The sequence below is a fragment of the Heterodontus francisci genome, chromosome 7 (assembly GCF_036365525.1).
Source record: "Heterodontus francisci isolate sHetFra1 chromosome 7, sHetFra1.hap1, whole genome shotgun sequence".
Taxonomy (NCBI): domain Eukaryota; kingdom Metazoa; phylum Chordata; class Chondrichthyes; order Heterodontiformes; family Heterodontidae; genus Heterodontus; species Heterodontus francisci.
Window position 1 is genome coordinate 69,369,718 of NC_090377.1, and position 16,847 is coordinate 69,386,564.

General features: G+C 43.4%; 1 protein-coding gene across 3 annotated transcripts in view; it reads right to left on the reverse strand.

Annotated features, from left to right (window-relative positions):
- gorasp2 (golgi reassembly stacking protein 2) overlaps positions 1-16,847 on the reverse strand; it is a 55,726-nt gene that overhangs the window by 31,246 nt on the left and 7,633 nt on the right. For all 3 annotated transcript variants that reach the window (XM_068035361.1, XM_068035358.1, XM_068035360.1), the window contains 2 exons: positions 8,968-9,048; positions 6,437-6,640 (listed from right to left, as the gene is read on the reverse strand). In XM_068035361.1, coding sequence (XP_067891462.1) covers positions 6,437-6,640; positions 8,968-9,048 — 285 coding nt within the window. The remainder of the gene's footprint in view (positions 1-6,436; positions 6,641-8,967; positions 9,049-16,847) is intronic.

Below are 16,847 nucleotides of genomic sequence, written 5' to 3' on the forward strand. Positions count from 1 at the left end.
CATCTGTGGAGACAGAAATAAAAACAAGAAATGCTGGAACCACTCAGCAGGTCTGGCAGCATCTGTGGAAAGAGAAGCAGAGTTAACGTTTTGGGTCAGTGACCCTTCTTCGGAACACTGTGGAGACAGCATCTGTTATACAGACCTGAAATATTAACTATGCTTCTCTCTCCACAGATGCTGCCAGACCTGTTGAGTATTTCCAGCACTTTGTTTTTATTTCACAATACTTCCAAGTTTTTTGTGTCATCTGCAAATTTTAAGATTGTGTCCTGCACACCTGTCTCCTTCTTTGGCCTCCTTGTCTTGAGAGAGAATGGGTAAGCATCTAGAGGTAGTCAGTGGTTTGTGGAGCAGCGCCTGGAGTGGCTAGAAAGGCCAATTCTAGAGTGACAGACTTTTCTACAGGTGTTTCAGATAAAATTGGTCGTCGGGGCTATTACACAGTTGACTCTCTCCTTGCACTTCTGTCTTTTTTTCCTGCCAACTGCTAAGTCTCTTCGACTCACCACTCTTTAGCCCCGTCTTTATGGCTGTCCACCAGCTCTGGCAATCACTGGCAACTGACTCCCATGACTTGTGGTCAATGTCACAGGACATCATGTCGCGTTTGCAGACGTCTTTAAAGTGGAGACATGGACGGCCGGTGGGTCTGATACCAGTGACGAACTCGCTATACAATGCGTCCTTGGGGATCCTGCCACCTTCCATGCAGTTCACTTGGCCAAGCCATCTCAAGCTCCGCTGGTTTAGTAGGGTGTATATGCTGGCCGCCTCGAGGACTTATGCGTTGGAGATACGGTCCTGCCACCTGATGCCAAGGATTCTACGGAGGCAACGAAGATGGAATGAGTTGAAACGTCGCTCTTGGCTGACATACATTGTCCAGGCCTCGCTGCCGTAGAGCAAGGTACTGAGTGAGGACACAAGCTTGAAACACTCGGACTTTTGTGTTCCGTGTCAGTGCGCCATTTTCGTACACCCTCTTGGCCAGTCTGGACACAGCAGCGGACGCCTTTTCCATGCGCTTGTTGATTGCTGCGTCGAGGGACAGATTACTGGTGATAGTTGAGCCTAGGTAGGTGAACTTTTGTACCACTTCCAGAGCGTGGTCACTGATATTGATGGATGGAGCTTTTCTGACATCCTGTCCCATGATGTTAGTTTTCTTGAGGCTGTTGGTTAGGCCAAATTTGTTGCAGGCAGCCGTAATCCTGTCTATGAGTTTCTGCAGATAATCTTCTGTTTGGAATGTTAATGCAGCATCGTCAGCAAAGAAGAGTTCCCTGATGAGAACTTTCCGTACTTTGGTCTTCGCTCGAAGACGAGCAAGGTTGAACAACCTATCTGATCTTGTGTGGAGGAAAATTTCTTCTTCTGAAGACTTGAACGCATGTGAGAGCAGCAGGGACAAGATGATCCCGAACAGTGTAGGTGCGAGAACACAGCCCTGTTTCACGCCACTCAGGATAGGAAAGGTGTCTGATGAGGCGCCGCTATGCTGAATTGTGCCTTTCATATTGTCATGATATGAGGTGATGATACTTAGTAGCTTTGGTGGACATTCGATCTTTGCTAGTAGTCTGAAGAGACCACGTCTGCTGACGAGATCAAAGGCTTTGGTGAGATCTATGATAACAATGTCGAGGGGCATCTGTTGTTCACTGCATTTCTCCTGTAGCTGGCGACGGGAGAACAGCATGTCAATGGTGGATCTCTCTGCTCAAAAGCCACACTGTGCCTCAGAGTAGACACTCTCAGCCAGCTTCTAGAGTCTGTTTAAAATGACTCGAGAAGACTTTCCCCACTATGCTGAGCAGGGAGATTATTTCACAACACTTTCAAGTTTTTTGTGTGTCATCTGCAAATTTTAAGATCATGTCCTGCACACCCAAGTCTAGGTCATTAATACAGATCAAGAAAATTCCTAATACTGGCCCTTGGGGAACCCGACTATAAACGGTTCTCCACTTCAATAAACCATTCACCATTACTCTCGGTTTCCTGTCAGTCAGCCAACTTTGTGTCCATGCGGCCACAGTCCCCTTATTTCCATGGGCTTCAACTTTGCGGACAAGCCCATTATGCGGCACTCTTATCAAATGCCTTTTGAAAGTCCATGCAGACCACATCAACTGTGTTACCCTCATCAAAAAACTAAATCAAATTAGTTAAACGCAATTTGCCCTTAACAAATCTATGCTGGCTTTCTTTAATTAATCCACGTATGTCCAAGCGACTGTTAATTTTGTCACAGATCATCATTTCTAAAAACTTTCCCATCACCGGGGTTAAACTGACTGGCCTATAGTTGCTGGGCTTATCCTTACATCTTTGAACAAGGGCGTAGCATTTGCAATTCTCCAGTCCTCTGACACCACCCTGTATCTAATGACGTTTGGAAGATTATGGCCAGTGCGTCCACAGTTTCCACCTTTACTTCACTCAGTATCCTTGCATACATCTAATCCAGTCTCCGTCACTTATTAACTTTAAGTACAGCCAGGCTTTCTAATATCGACTATCAATTTTTAGCTGTTCCAATGTCTCAACTACTCCTCTTTCACAACGACTTTGGCAGCATCATCTTCCTTGGTAAGACAGATGCAAAGTACTCATTTAGTACCATAGCCATGCCTCTGCCTCCATGTGTAAATCCACTTGTTGGTCTTTAATCGGCCTTACCCCTCCTTTTACTGTTATATTCCTACAGAAGACCTTTAGATTACCTTTTATGGTCACTGCCAGTCCCTTTTCATCCTCTCTCGATTGCTCGGATTTCTTTTTTTTTTTAATTTCCCCTCTGAACTTTCTATATTCAGCCTGGTTCTCACTTTTATGATCAATCTGTTATATGCATCTTTCTTTTGCTTCATTTTGCTCTCTAGCTCCTTCATCATCTAGGGAGCTCTGGCTTTGTTTGCCCTACCGTTCACCCATCTCTTCTTTAATGGCAGCCCATTGTCCAAATACAGTTTTCCCTGCAAAGCTTTGATGCCAATTTACCTGGGCCAGATTAGTTGCCACCCCATTGAAATTGGTCCTCCCTCAATTATTTATTTATTTATTTTTTTAACTCTAGATTGTTCCTTATCCTTTTTCATAGTATCTTAAGGTTTAGGTTAGCTATGATCACTGTCCCCTAAATGTTCCCACACTGACATTCCATCCATTTGTTCACCTCATTCCCTAGAACCAGATCCAGCAATAATAACCACATGTTTATATAGCGCTATTTATATTTACAATGCAATAAAACGTCCCAAGGCGCTTTACAGGAGCATCATAAAACTAAGTATGACACCAAGCCATAAAAGGAGATACTGGGCTGGATTTTGTGTAGAGGTGGAGTTCCGAGCCGAAAAGGCTGGGGGTGCCCCGCATCTGCATTGGCAGGGGTGTGGGAAACAAGAGGAAATATCAGAGAGGAATACCATGGTGCACAGAATACTGGGAGACACAGATAGCACTAGTGTAGGGAATAGTAAGTTATTAGGTGGGGTCAGAGTAAGGAAGCAAGTAAAAGGCTAAATAAGGGTTATTGTGCATGTATGTGAATGCACAATGTATTGCTAATAAAATTGGTGAGTTACAGGTGCAGACTGACATGTGGAAATATGATGTTGTGGCTATAACAGACACCTGGCTCAAAGAAGGGCAAGACTGGGTATTGAATATTGCTGGATATAAGGCGTTCAGGAAAGATAGGAAAGGGCAAAAAGGGGGAGGGGTGGCAGTATTGATCAAGGAGAACATTGCAGTGCTTGAGAAAAAGGATGTCCCAGAGGTGTCCAGGACAGAATCAGTTTGGTTAGAGCTAAGGAACAAAAAAGGTGCAGTTACATTGCTTGGTATTGTCTACAACGCGTGGTTAAGGTCTGAAATGCACTGCCTGAGTGCACGATGGAGTCAGGTTCAATAGAAGCATTCAAAAGGGAATTGGACTTATATGAAAAGGAAGAATGTGCAGGGTTACGGGGAGAAAGCAAGGGAATGGCATTAAGTAAACTGCTCTTTCGAAGAGCCGGTGCAGACACGATGGACCAAATGGCCTCTTTCTGTGCTGAAGCAATTCAGTGATTCTGAGATATGCACAGCAACCACCCCCCACCGCCCCCCCAAGCGATCATCTGGTATTTTTCAATTAAAGATACACGAGCTGGGATCCCCGTCCCTTTAAAGATGGGGTTCCGACTCCATGAGCTGCCAGCCAGAGGTCACTTGGAGCAGTGGCTACTGCTGGTACTGCAGAGGCCTCGCACCCAGGCCCAGCGCTGGAACCCCAGACAAGAAGTCGGTGAGGCAAGGTCGCTGGAGTTGTTCCCAGTGAGCCAGAAATTGTTCCAGAGCTTGGGCCTAGGCAACTGAAGGCACGCCACCAATGGCGGACCGATTAAAATCAGGGATGCACAGAAGGCCAGAATTAGAGGAGCACATATATCTGAGGGTTGTGGGACTGGAGGAGATTAGAGATGTGGAGGAACAAGGCCATGGAGGGATTTGAAAACAAGGATAAGCATTTTAAAATCAAGATGTTGCTTGACTGGGAGCCAATGTAGGTCAATGAGCAGGATTTGGTACAAGATATGGGCAGCAGAGTTTTGGATAACCTCAAGTTTACGGAGTTTGGAACGTTGGAGACCAGCCAGGATTACACTGCAATAGTCGTCGAAAGGTAACAAAAGCATGAATGAGGGTTTCAGCAGCAGATGAGCTGAGAGGGGGGCTAAGTTAGAGGTGGAAATAGGCAGTCTTCGTGGTGGCACGAATGAGGTTGGAAGCTCATCTCAGGGTCAAATGTGACACCAAGGTTGCGAACAGACCGGCTTAACCTCAGGCTGAGGCCAGGGAGAGGAATGGAGTTGGTAGCTTGGGAATGGAGTTGGAGTGGGGATCAAAAAACAACAGCTTCAGTCTTCCCAATATTTAACTGGAGGAAATTTCTGCTCATCCACTACTGGATGTTGGATAAGCAGTCTGATAATTTAGCAACAATGGAGGAATGGAGAGAAATGTTGATGAGATAGAGCTGTGTGTCATCAGCATACACGTGAAAACGAACGCCGTACTTTCGGACGATGTCACCAAGGGGCAGCATGTAGACACATAACAGGAGGGGGCCAAGGATAGATCCTTGGGGGACACCAGAGGTAATGATCTGGGAGCAGGAAGAGAAGCCACTGCAAGTGATTCCTAGCCCCCTAAAATCTGATTGCAGGACCTCATTCCTCTTTTTACCTATGTGGATGGTACCGATATGCTCCACAACTGCTGGCTGTTCACCCTCCCGCCTCAATGACATCCTTGACCCCGGCACCAGCATTGCAAAATATCCCATCAATATCCTGGGGGTCACACTTGATCAGAAACTTAACTAAACCAGTCACCTAAATACCGTGGCTACAAGAGGTCAGAGGTTGGGTATTCTGTGGCAAATGACTTAACTCCTGATTCCCCAAAGCCGTTCCACCATCTACAAGGCATAAGTCAGGAGTGTGAAATAATATGCTCCACTTGCCTGGATGAGTGCACAACACTGAAGAAGCATAACACCATCCAGGACAAAGCAGCCTGTTTGATTGGCACCCCATCCACCACCTTAAGCGTTCATTCCCTCTGTTGGTAGTGAACTGCAGCAGTAGCGTACACCATCTACAAGTTGCACTGCAGTAACTTGCTAAAGCTTCTTCACAGCACCTCCAAAACCCATGACCTCTACCGCTTAGAAGAACAAGTGCAGCAGACGCATGGGATCACCACTAGCAAGTTCCCCTCCAAGTCACACTCCATCCTGACTTGGAAATATAATCACTGATCATCACTGGGTCAAAATGCTGGAACGCACTGATTAACAGCACTGTGGAATTATGTACACACAGACTCCAGCAGTTCCATAAGGTAGTTCACCACTACATTCTCAAGAGCAATTAGGGTTGGGCAATAAATGCTGGCCTTGCCAGCCACACCCACATCCCATGAGCAAATAAAAAAACATTTAACTTGAAATTGTTCCAATAAGTTTAAACTGTTATGTATTTGTTATGAATCACAATACAAGCAATTGCTCATGATTACTTCCATATGTGATAATTAAGCTGTTAAATTTTTCGACGGCTGCTCTCTCCATCCACCTGCAAAAAACTTTAAAATTGTTGCCAAAGATAATTGAGGGAACCATATTTAAATTTGCTTTTTGAATAAAAAAAGCTATTTAAATAATTTAGGTCAAAAACTTTAAAACTGATTTTAAAACAAAAGTAACTTTGATAAGTTTTCTTTGCCACCCAGATAGAAAATGCAATACTAAATATTTACCACTGCATAGTTTTAATACTGGCCATCAACCAAAAACCAATTACCCCTTAACCAATGCCACACCCACCCCGCACCCCCCCCCACCCCCCACAACCCAACCTCCATAGTACAATTTACTTACCAACACATGCCACACATTTTCATTAGCTCCCTCAAAACTGCAGAAACGAATGCTGACACCCAGCAAGCCTTGGCCACCCCACATGTTGCTGGGAGTGACTGTAGTTTCTCTCAATTTGAGTGTCTTGCTACTATAGACGACCATTTTAATTGGTTTCTCCACATTGGTCTTCAAAAGGTCTTTCAGGGTATCATTGTCCTGATTCTGAAGGCAAAACATAGGAAATATATTTTAAATTTACACAATGAATTCTAACACTACTGAAGTGCTTCCAAAATTGACCTTTGTTCATTTCTCCCAAACCTCACCTCAATAAAGTAGATCAGAAAATAGCCCAGGTTATCAGTTAACCATCTGGCAACCCACCACCCCCTTTTCTTGAAAAAATAAGAGAAGCTAATTGATATTGCACATTAGCTGGACCTTAACAGAATGAACAGCATCTCTATTTATAAAATTATGGTAAATACATCAATTGCTTCTTGCACCTGTGAAAACCTGCCAGTCTGTAGAACTAAATAGGTCTCTCAATTTTTTGCTCCCAAGCTTCCATTTGGAAGGATATGAATTGTGCAGCCCTTCCTATTAGAGCATCAGTGACCAGCTGCCTGACCGACAGGGAAAAAGATCAGCTGCTGCTGACACCTGGAATAATCCAGATACAAAGAAATTCAAGGTGGCAATGATCTTAATTGAGAGAGATGTTTTCCGAGAGGACATGGGCTGCGGGCGTTCAACCAGTAGTCATGTTTCCATGACAGTCTTTGGAGTAAAGGGGGAAATACACTGACGGTTAGAAAGGCTTAAGATAGAGTTTCTTGGTCTGTAGACCCATTTTAAGTGGGCATCAACATATGAGGAAGACTTGTTTTCCGTGAAGCTTAACTCTAGGACATTCCAATCTAATCTCTCGTACATCCTACATTCCCAATGCGACAGTCCTTTATGCAGAGTTGAGCGAAACTTGCAGCGAAGGTCCTGACGGAACTCCAAAGTACTAAGATCAGTATACAGGCAAAGTAACATCAACCTTCCTTGCAACCAGGAAAAATTGCTTCAAGGTGGTAGCTGCCTCACTAATACTTTCTTGCAGCTCCTACCACCACAAATATAGTCATGACAATTATTGAACAATAGGTCTTGCTGTGCCAAACATTTATACTGAACTAATGCTTCAACTCCCTTTGTCTTTCTACTGTTGCATTTCTGCCAGCTGTGTTTTTTTGGAGTTTCCTTCATTGCTTCCTCAGAATGAAGATGATTGGACTGGCGAAAGTGGTCATGCTTTGGAAAGACCTGCATTGAACCTGTAAATAGACCTGTAGCATACTGTCCAGTAACTAAGACAAAGAGGACAACTTTGTGATTGTTTCACAATGTGTTGGCCAGTGTCAATTACATGTCTCAAATTCCAAAATAGAAAATGAGTTGTGCAAGTAAAAATTATTTTTAACATGCATACTGTAAAAGGCCACAGAGACCAATTTACATACTGGTGCTGGAACTGAAGAATTGATCAAATTTGATGATAGGAAATGCAACATGGGAGAACAGAGCCCAATATTTTATCTTGGGGATAAAACAAATAGATGCTAGTGCAATTCTGTGATTCTACTCAGGAACCAGCTACTTCAGAAGATGCAGAATAGGAATTCTCATATGGCACTAACCATCTCTGGGATCAAAGTGTGGATTTTCACATTAGCTAAAATCACATGATTTGCCCAAAACCAAATTAGGGTTAATTCCAGATGTAATCACACCTGATTAAACATTTCTCCTGACTAGAACAGTAGAGGCCTGGTGTTGCTTGATTCTGCATCATCTTATAAGACAACTGCCACATAGTCTCTGCAAGGTGCTCAATGAAGTTAATGCAGACTGTGTTTCACCTGCTTTCAGGTTACAAACCCAAAGCCAACTGTACTCTACTAACCCATCTGAAAGTTATGTTCTAGAAAAAAAAAAAGAGACACTTTAGAATACCAGTCAAGACTATATGGGATGCAAGGCATTTGCATTCACACAATTTTAGCATTCATATACCAATGCACAAAGCTATGCATTAAAAATCACCACTTTTGTTCAAACATTTTCCATTACAATTTCAAAACAATAAACACCTGCAAAAACAAGAACTTTATTATATATCTGAATAACTAATGCTTTAATTGTGAGATGGAGTTACTAAATTCTTAGATCTGATATTGAAATCTCATTAAAATTGGAAGCTAGATTTACAATAAAAAGAATTTCTTGCATAGACACACAAGCTATAAACTGAAACATTCTCAGAAAATCCATTTCTGAACACTGCAGGAGAGAAACCGGAGCAAAAACAGCATTTATTTTACATTTAGAACTCACCATTCAACTAGTATTTAACCCAATTAATATATTTTACCATAGATGATTCTTCAATACTTCTCAACAAAGTGCATTGGGATAAAAAAAATAAACATTACTTTTCTATTTCATACAAGTTCAGTAGCAAAATTGTAGCTCACTCCATGAGAAAATAAACTGCTTACCAATCTAGCATTTCCAATGGAAACAACAAAATCAAAGAAAGGTTCCAATCCAGCCCTGTGGCCTGGAGAATTTTCTTGAACCTGAAAGCAAGAGATAAATTACTTTTTAAAGTGTACAAAACATTATAAATTAAATATTTAATAGTACTGCAAAGTTGTTTCAGGAAATTCCTTGTATTCATCCAAATGTACAACAAATCAGCACATACCATCTCAAAATTAAGACTGGAAATCCATAAGACAAGTAAAACTCAAAATAGAACTTTGCACAAATAGATTCTGGCATGCTTACTTGGAAGAGCTGGACTACAGCCAAGATAGTAGTCTACTTGCTCCCAGTGCACTATGTAATCAACCCCCAGCAACTGCAAACAACTGCTGGATAAGATCTCCCTTCCAATTTTCCCTCCTCCACATAGGGAGTTGCTGCAGTCTGTTAAGCAGAACAAGTAGTGAATCTTGGCTTGTTCCTCACTCACTACTACAGCACCCATATGCTTTCCAACTTTTTAGTTAGTCTGACACAATCCCAAGTTGTCCCAGCTGTCACAGGGAATTTACTGGTTTCTGATTTGGACACAGTGGGTTGCTACTGCAGAAGCTCGCTCTGTGTTGAAACCAGAAGAATTATTGGTCAGGAAATCAGCTACTTAAAAGGGTTGCTCCATTTCAGCATCCTGCTGTGCTCCTGACTCCGACCAGGGCAGTGCTCCACTAATCTCTGAACTGAAGAGGTCTCAGATGGTTAAGTATGTCAAAATAATCTGTTTTCCTTTATACCTGACAGGCACCCTGATGTTAATACTTGATGACGTGCAACTTGAAAGTATCAGAAAGCAAAGCATGATTTAAAAAAAATGTTTTAAAGTTCAGGATTAAGATCATCAGATTTTAAGTTACAGACCAAAAGGAACACGAGAAGCATATTTGTTGCTGACGTACAACAGGTCGTAGATGGAGAAGGTAAATGTAGTGGGATTAAGCTCCATCTGAGTGGGCTTGGCTGTAATCAATGTAAGCTACAAGGCCTGTACAGAGTTCTCAGGGACTCACCACCTCAGACAGGATGAACACTGAAGAATACACCACAAAGGCCAGCAACACTACCACAGAATCCCTCATCACAACTAAAAAGCCTTGGCCAGAGACACCAACACGCACACAAAAACAGTGAAATCCACAACCCCAACATAATTTTTTTTTTAATTCATTCATGGGATGTGGGTGTCACTGGCTATGCCAGCATTTATTGCCCATCCCTAATTGCCCTTGAGAAGGTGGTGGTGAGCTGCCTTCTTGACCCGCTGAAGTCCATGTGAGGTAGATACACCCACAGTGCTGTTAGGAAGGGAAGTCCAGGATTTTGACCCAGCGACAGTGAAGGAACAGAGATATAGTTCCAAGTCAAGATGGTGTGAGACTTGGATGGGAACTTGCAGGTGATGTTCCCATGCATCTGCTGCTCTTGTCCTTCTAGTTGATAGAGGTCGTAGGTTTAGAAGGTGCTGTCTGAGGAGCCTTGGTGCATTGCTGCAGTGCATCTTGTAGATGGCACACACTGCTGCCACGGTGCGTCGGTGGTGGAGGGAGTGAATGTTTGTGGATGGTGTGCCAATCAAGCAGGCTGCTTTGTGCTGGATGGTGTCGAGCTTCTTGAGTGTTGTTGGAGCTGCACCCATCCAAGCAAGTGGAGAGTATTCCATCACACTCCTGATTTGCACCTTGTAGATGGTGGACAGGCTTTGGGGAGTCAGGAGGTGAGTTACTCGCCTCAGGTTTCCTAGCCTCTGACCTGCTCTTGTAGCCACGGTATTTATATGGCTACTCCAGTTCAGTTTCTGGTCAATGGTAGCCCAGAGGATGTTGATAGTGGGGGATTCAGAGATGGTAATGCCATTGAACGTCAAGGGGAGATGGTTAGATTTTCTCTTGCTGGAGATGGTCATTGCCTGGCATTTGTGTGGCGCAGATGTTACTTGCCACTTATCAGCCCAAGCCTGGATATTGTCCAGGTCTTGCTGCATTTCTACTTGGACTGCTTCAGTATTTGAGTCGTCGCGAATGTGCAATATTCAGCACCAATCATCAGCCAACATCCCCACTTCTGACCTTATGATTGAAGGAAGGTCATTGATGAAGCATCTGAAGATGGTTGGGGTCTAGGACACTACCCTGAGGAACTCCTGCAGTGATGTCCTGGAGCTCAGATGATTGACTTCCAACAACCACAGCCATCTTCCTTTGTGCTAGATATGACTCCAACTAGTGGAGAGTTTTCCCCGATTCCCATTGACTCCAGTTTTGCTCGGGCTCCTTGATGCCATATCCGGTCAAATGCTGCCTTGATGTCAAGGGCAGTCACTCTCACCTCCCCTCTGGAGTTCAGCTCTTTTGTCCATGTTTGAACCAAGGCTGTAATGAGGTCAGGTGCTGAGTGGCCCTGTCGGAACCCAAACTGGGTATCACTAAGCAGGTTATTACTAAGCGAGTGCTGTTTGATGGCACTGTTGATGACAGCTTCCATCACTTTGCTGATGATTGAGAGTAGACTGATGGGGCGGTAATTGGCCAGGTTGGACTTGTCGGTCCTGTACACAAAAAGGCAGGACTTGAGCAATCTTCCACATTGCCAGGTAGATGCCAGTGTTGTAGCTACACTGGAACAGCTTGGCTAGGGATGCGGCAAGTTCTGGAGCACAGGTCTCAGTACTATTGCCTGAATATTGTCAGGGCCCATAGCCTTTGCAGTATCCAGTGCCTTCAGTCGTTTCTTGATATCACACGGAGTGAATCGAATTGGCTGAAGACTGGCATTTGTGATGCTGGGGACTTCAGGAGGGGACAGAGATGGATCAACTTGGCACTTCTGGCTGAAGATTGTTACAAATGCTTCTGCCTTATATTTCGCACTGATGTTCTGGGTTCCCCCATCATTGAGGATGGGGATATTTGTGGAGCCACCCTCCTCCAGTTAGTTGTTTAATTGTCCACCACCATTCACAGCTGGATGTGGCAGGACTGCAGAGTTTCGATCGGATCCGTTGGTTATGGGATCACTTAACTCTGTCTATTGTATGCTGCTTATGCAGTTTGGCATGCAAGTATTCTTGGGTTGTAGAATCACCAGGTTGACACCTCATTTTGAGGTATGCCTGGTGCTGCTCCTGGCCTGCTCTCCTGCACTCTACATTGAACCAGAGTTGGTCTCCTGGCTTGATGGTAATGGTAGAGTGGGGGATATGCCAGGCCATAAGGTTACAGATTGTGGTTGAGTAAAATTCTGCTGCTGATGGCCCACAGCACCTCATGGATGCCCAGTTTTGCATTGCTAGATCTGTTCGAAATCTATCCCATTTAGCACAGCAATAGTGCCACACAACACAATGGACTGTATCCTCAGTGTGAAGGTGGGACTCCGTCTCCACAAGGACTGTGCCGTGGTCACTCCTACCAATACAGACATGGGCAGATGCATCTGCGGCAGGCAGATCGGTGAGGACAAGGTCAAGTATGTTTTTTCCCTCGTGTTGGTTCCCGCACCACCTGCCGCAGACCCAGTCTAGAAGCTATGTCCTTTCGTACCCGGCCAGCTCGGTCAGTAGTGGTGCTACCGAGCCACTCTTGGTGATGGACATTGAAGACCCCACCCAGAGTACATTTTGTGCCCTTGCCACCCTCAGTGCTTCCTCCAAGTGCTGTTCAACATGGAGGAGTACTGACTCATCGGCTGAGTGAGAGCGGTAGGTGGTAATCAGTAGGAGGTTACCTTGCCCACGTTTGACCTGATGCCATGAGACTTCATGGGGTCCAGAGTCGATGTTGAGGACTCCCAGGGCAACTCCCTCCCTACTGTATACCACTGTCCCGCCACCTCTGCTGGGTCTGTCCTGCCGGTGGGACAGGACATACCCAGGGACAGTGATTGCAGTGCCTGGGACATTGTCTGTAAGGTATGATTCCGTGAGTATGACTATGTCAGGCTGTTGCTTGACTAGTCTGTGGGACAGCTCTCTCAACTTTGGCACAAGCCCCCAGATTTTAGTAAGGAGGACTTTGCAGGGTCGACAGGGCTGGGTTTGCCGTTGTCGTTTCCGGTGCCTCAGTCGATGCCAGGTGGTCCGTCCGGTTTCATTCCTTTTTATTGACTTCATAAACGGTTAGGTACAACGGAGTGGCTTGCTCGGCCATTTCAGAGGGCATGCAAGAGTTAACTACACTGCTGTGGGTCTGGAGTCACATGTAGGCCAGACCAGGTAAGTACAGCAGATTTCCTTCCCTAAAAGGACATTAGTGAACCAGATGGGTTTTTACAACAATCGACAATGGTTTCATGGCCATTAGACTAGCTTTTAACTCCAGATTTATTTATTAAATTCAAATTCCACCTTCTGCTGTGGTGGGATTCCAACCCATGTCCCCAGATCAATATCCTGGGTCTCTGGGTTACTAGTCCAGTGATAATACCACTATGCCACCACCTCCTAAATGCACTCAAAAGGGCTGTACGCGCTGCAAATGAACCCCAAGACTTCAACATCAGATGCCAACATGGTGATCGCTTCTCCATTGCCCCCAGTGGAAGTCCACCTCTTAATCCAGAGATACCAACACACGCTAAAACTTCCAACCTTCCAGAGGACACTGGAAACCAGATGAACATAAATATAGTAAATCAAGACAAACAATTCAAAATTTGTTCTTTAATTGCCTTTGTCATCAAAAAGCAAATCTTTTAGATGGAAAAGCTAGTGCAAAATATTCTTGCCTTTGGCTGGGGGAGGGCTGACAATCCGCTTGCTATACCACACTGTCCCCACACTCCATATTTCCCCTGCACAATGCAAGTTGTGACACATACAAGGCAAAATACCATAGGCGCTGGAAATCTAAAGCAAAAACTAAAAAAAGGTAGAAACACTAGGTCAGTGGGCATTTGTGGAAGGAACAGATAGTCAATATTTTGAAAACAATGAGAGACGGACATGATCGGAAACAGACAAATCTAGGAGGAGCTGAAAAAGACAATATGAAACCTCCATCAGATCACCAACTCCTGGGAAGATAATTGAAGGTGGCACCATGTCTGCAACTCCATGCTCTATTATTGGTGTTGCTTTTACAAATGAAAAAAAATAAGAACCATGATTATACTACTTACTAGGCGAGACGGGAGGATTGCAGTCTGCCTATTTATATACAGGGGTCCATAATAAGGCTGAATGTTGGTAATTGGGCATTCTTTTGCCACATCAAGATATCAGTGAGAGTTAATCCGGAGTGAAGTCTCACTTCAAAGTAAAGATGTTTGCTGGTATAAGGCGACAGGGAGAACAAACAGGAAAGGAGAGCAAAAAAAAAAGACGACCGGAGAGCAAGAGTGCTTCTGGAAGTACACAGAATGCCAAGGTTAGCAATACTGGTTTTACACACCAATGGGATTTTTAGTGCTTAAATGCACAGCCACAATGTTCATCTAAACTTTGATACAAGCATCCCTCGGTTTGTAAAACTACCTTATTTCTATTGACAGATGGAGGAAAATGTGAATACCACCTCTTCCTGGCTTGCACTCCTATGATTCACGTAGTCCAACTCATGATCTGAAGAAAAATAAAATGTTCTTTGCAAATTAATCCCATATTTTTCAGTTGGTTCCCACAAGGTGGGATGGGGAGTCCACTACTGAGGTAGTAATGGCTTGTTTTGATATATAGGTATATAAAAAGACGTGCAATTCACAAATAGCACAACTGTTTTCCTGTCAAGAAATCCAAAATTCATCTGGGTTTCAGATTAGAGTCTGCAGTAGGTATGAGTCAATTCAGTCTGGCAGAGTTCAGAATGTTTAGGGTTCTAACAAAAATCCATTTGGTATAGTTAACGATGCAAACCTAGCCAACACTTGAATCGAAACTGCAATCAGTTTGCTTGCTTTGTTAAAATTTCTTACATACTGATTGGATTTAAAAAGGAACAGTCCCCTGGTATCATTAGGCATTGATTTGACTCAGTGATGCACTCACCCCTGAAATGAGAAGATCTGAACTCAAGCCCCACTTCAGAAATTTGAGCAAATAACCTACGTTGACACTTCAGTGCAGTACTGAGGGAGTGCTACATTGTCAAGAGGCACTGCCTTTGAATAAGACGTTAATCAATGCCCTGTCTGCCCTCTCAGTTTTGCATAAAAGGTCCCACCAACTGCTGTTGGTGGGATTCCTGTACACAAAATAGCTTTTTCCATCTGGGAACATTACATCAGTCACTATACTTCAAGTACGTCATCATCTATGAAGTGCTTTGGGATACCTTGAAGTTATGAAAGGCGCTATATAAATGCAAGTTGTTATGAAAGTGCTTCCTTTTTTTTTGAGGACTCATTTGAAGGGTGGAAATGGATTCATTTTGGTAGATTGAAGATTTCATAGACCCTGGACTTATTTTTTTGTTGAAAGTTCACTGAAAGGACACAAACCTTTGCTGGATATCAAATGCCTTAAGATAAATAAACAGAAACATTGGTAACTTGGGGGAGATGTTTACAGAAAAGTGATGTGTCAAGATTTGAGGGTCAGGAGGTGGTTTCTCTTCTGAGATATTGTTTTAGTTCAGTTGGGGTGTGTAGAGTGTTGAAAATGAGTTGGTTTTGTAACCTGCTGAAAAGAAACCCCCAGCTCAGCCTTCTGACTAAGGTGATGATTCTCCCACCATACCCAAGGCTGACACAAACATAAATACACAAGTGATGGAGGGGAGTATATAGTTGTTCAAATGTAGTGTAGTATCACAATATATAACTAACTGCTGCATAGAAAACTGCCCCACATAAAATGTACATCAATTCCAAGCTGCATTTTATTTTCTCAAATATTTCATCTAATTTATTTTCCCGAGCCTATTTCTCTCAAGGCAGAGACTCCTACAGGAGTTTGGTTTCACAAGTGGTGGGACTTTGCCCACATGACCATTCTTTACGTGATCCCATCCACACCATAGTGACCGGATTGAGGATCACTGCTCAGTTTTTTTCTCCTCCCTAGCTTAAGATTGATGAGATCAATAGATTTGCCCCCTAACCCCTTAACTCTACTTAAGATACAGACAGGAAACAAATAATTCCTTCTCCTAATGTTTTAACAGTGTACCATGCATTTCCCTTAACAGAATCATTTAAAGGATTCTCCTTCTCCTGCCACAAGTATCTTCCTATCAAGATGTAACTATTGCTGGGGTGCAAAAACTTCTAAAAGCAAAACTTAGCTTAACACTCCAAATTAGCACCCCAAATATCTCAGATACTGTTCCGTCAGAAAAGCAGAAGCATTTGCTGATAAAATATTTGTATTTAATTCATCACCTAAAACGTCAATTTTTCAAGGCGCTTTCACCATGAAACACTAAGTGTTTGTCGCCACACTGCTAACCAACAGATCCAAACTGCTTTTGTTGTCTAAAACATGTGATTAACTTCAACTCACCTAATTGAAGTTGCTTATTTTATCAAATTTGTCTTAAAAATGTAATTACTTCTAATTCTTTAAATGTTGGAAGTTATATTCCCAGCCACCCTCTATGTTCTGATGATGTATACATACCCACAATGCCATTGATTTATTTTCTTGATACTAAATGACCCATGCATTTCCAGCATTTTATGTTTCAATTTCAACACCTCAAGACTGTTCAAAACCCATTTTCAAAGATGAAGGTTTAGAAGGATGGGGTTCCAGCAGCTGATGAGTCTATCACCAATGGTGGAGCAAAATAAATGACCAAGACAGAAGACTAGTCAGAGGAAGAGTATAGGAGAGGATTAGAGTGCAGAGAGTTCATGTAGTTCAGCAAGGACGAGGGTGAATGGTGACCAGGACTTAATACAG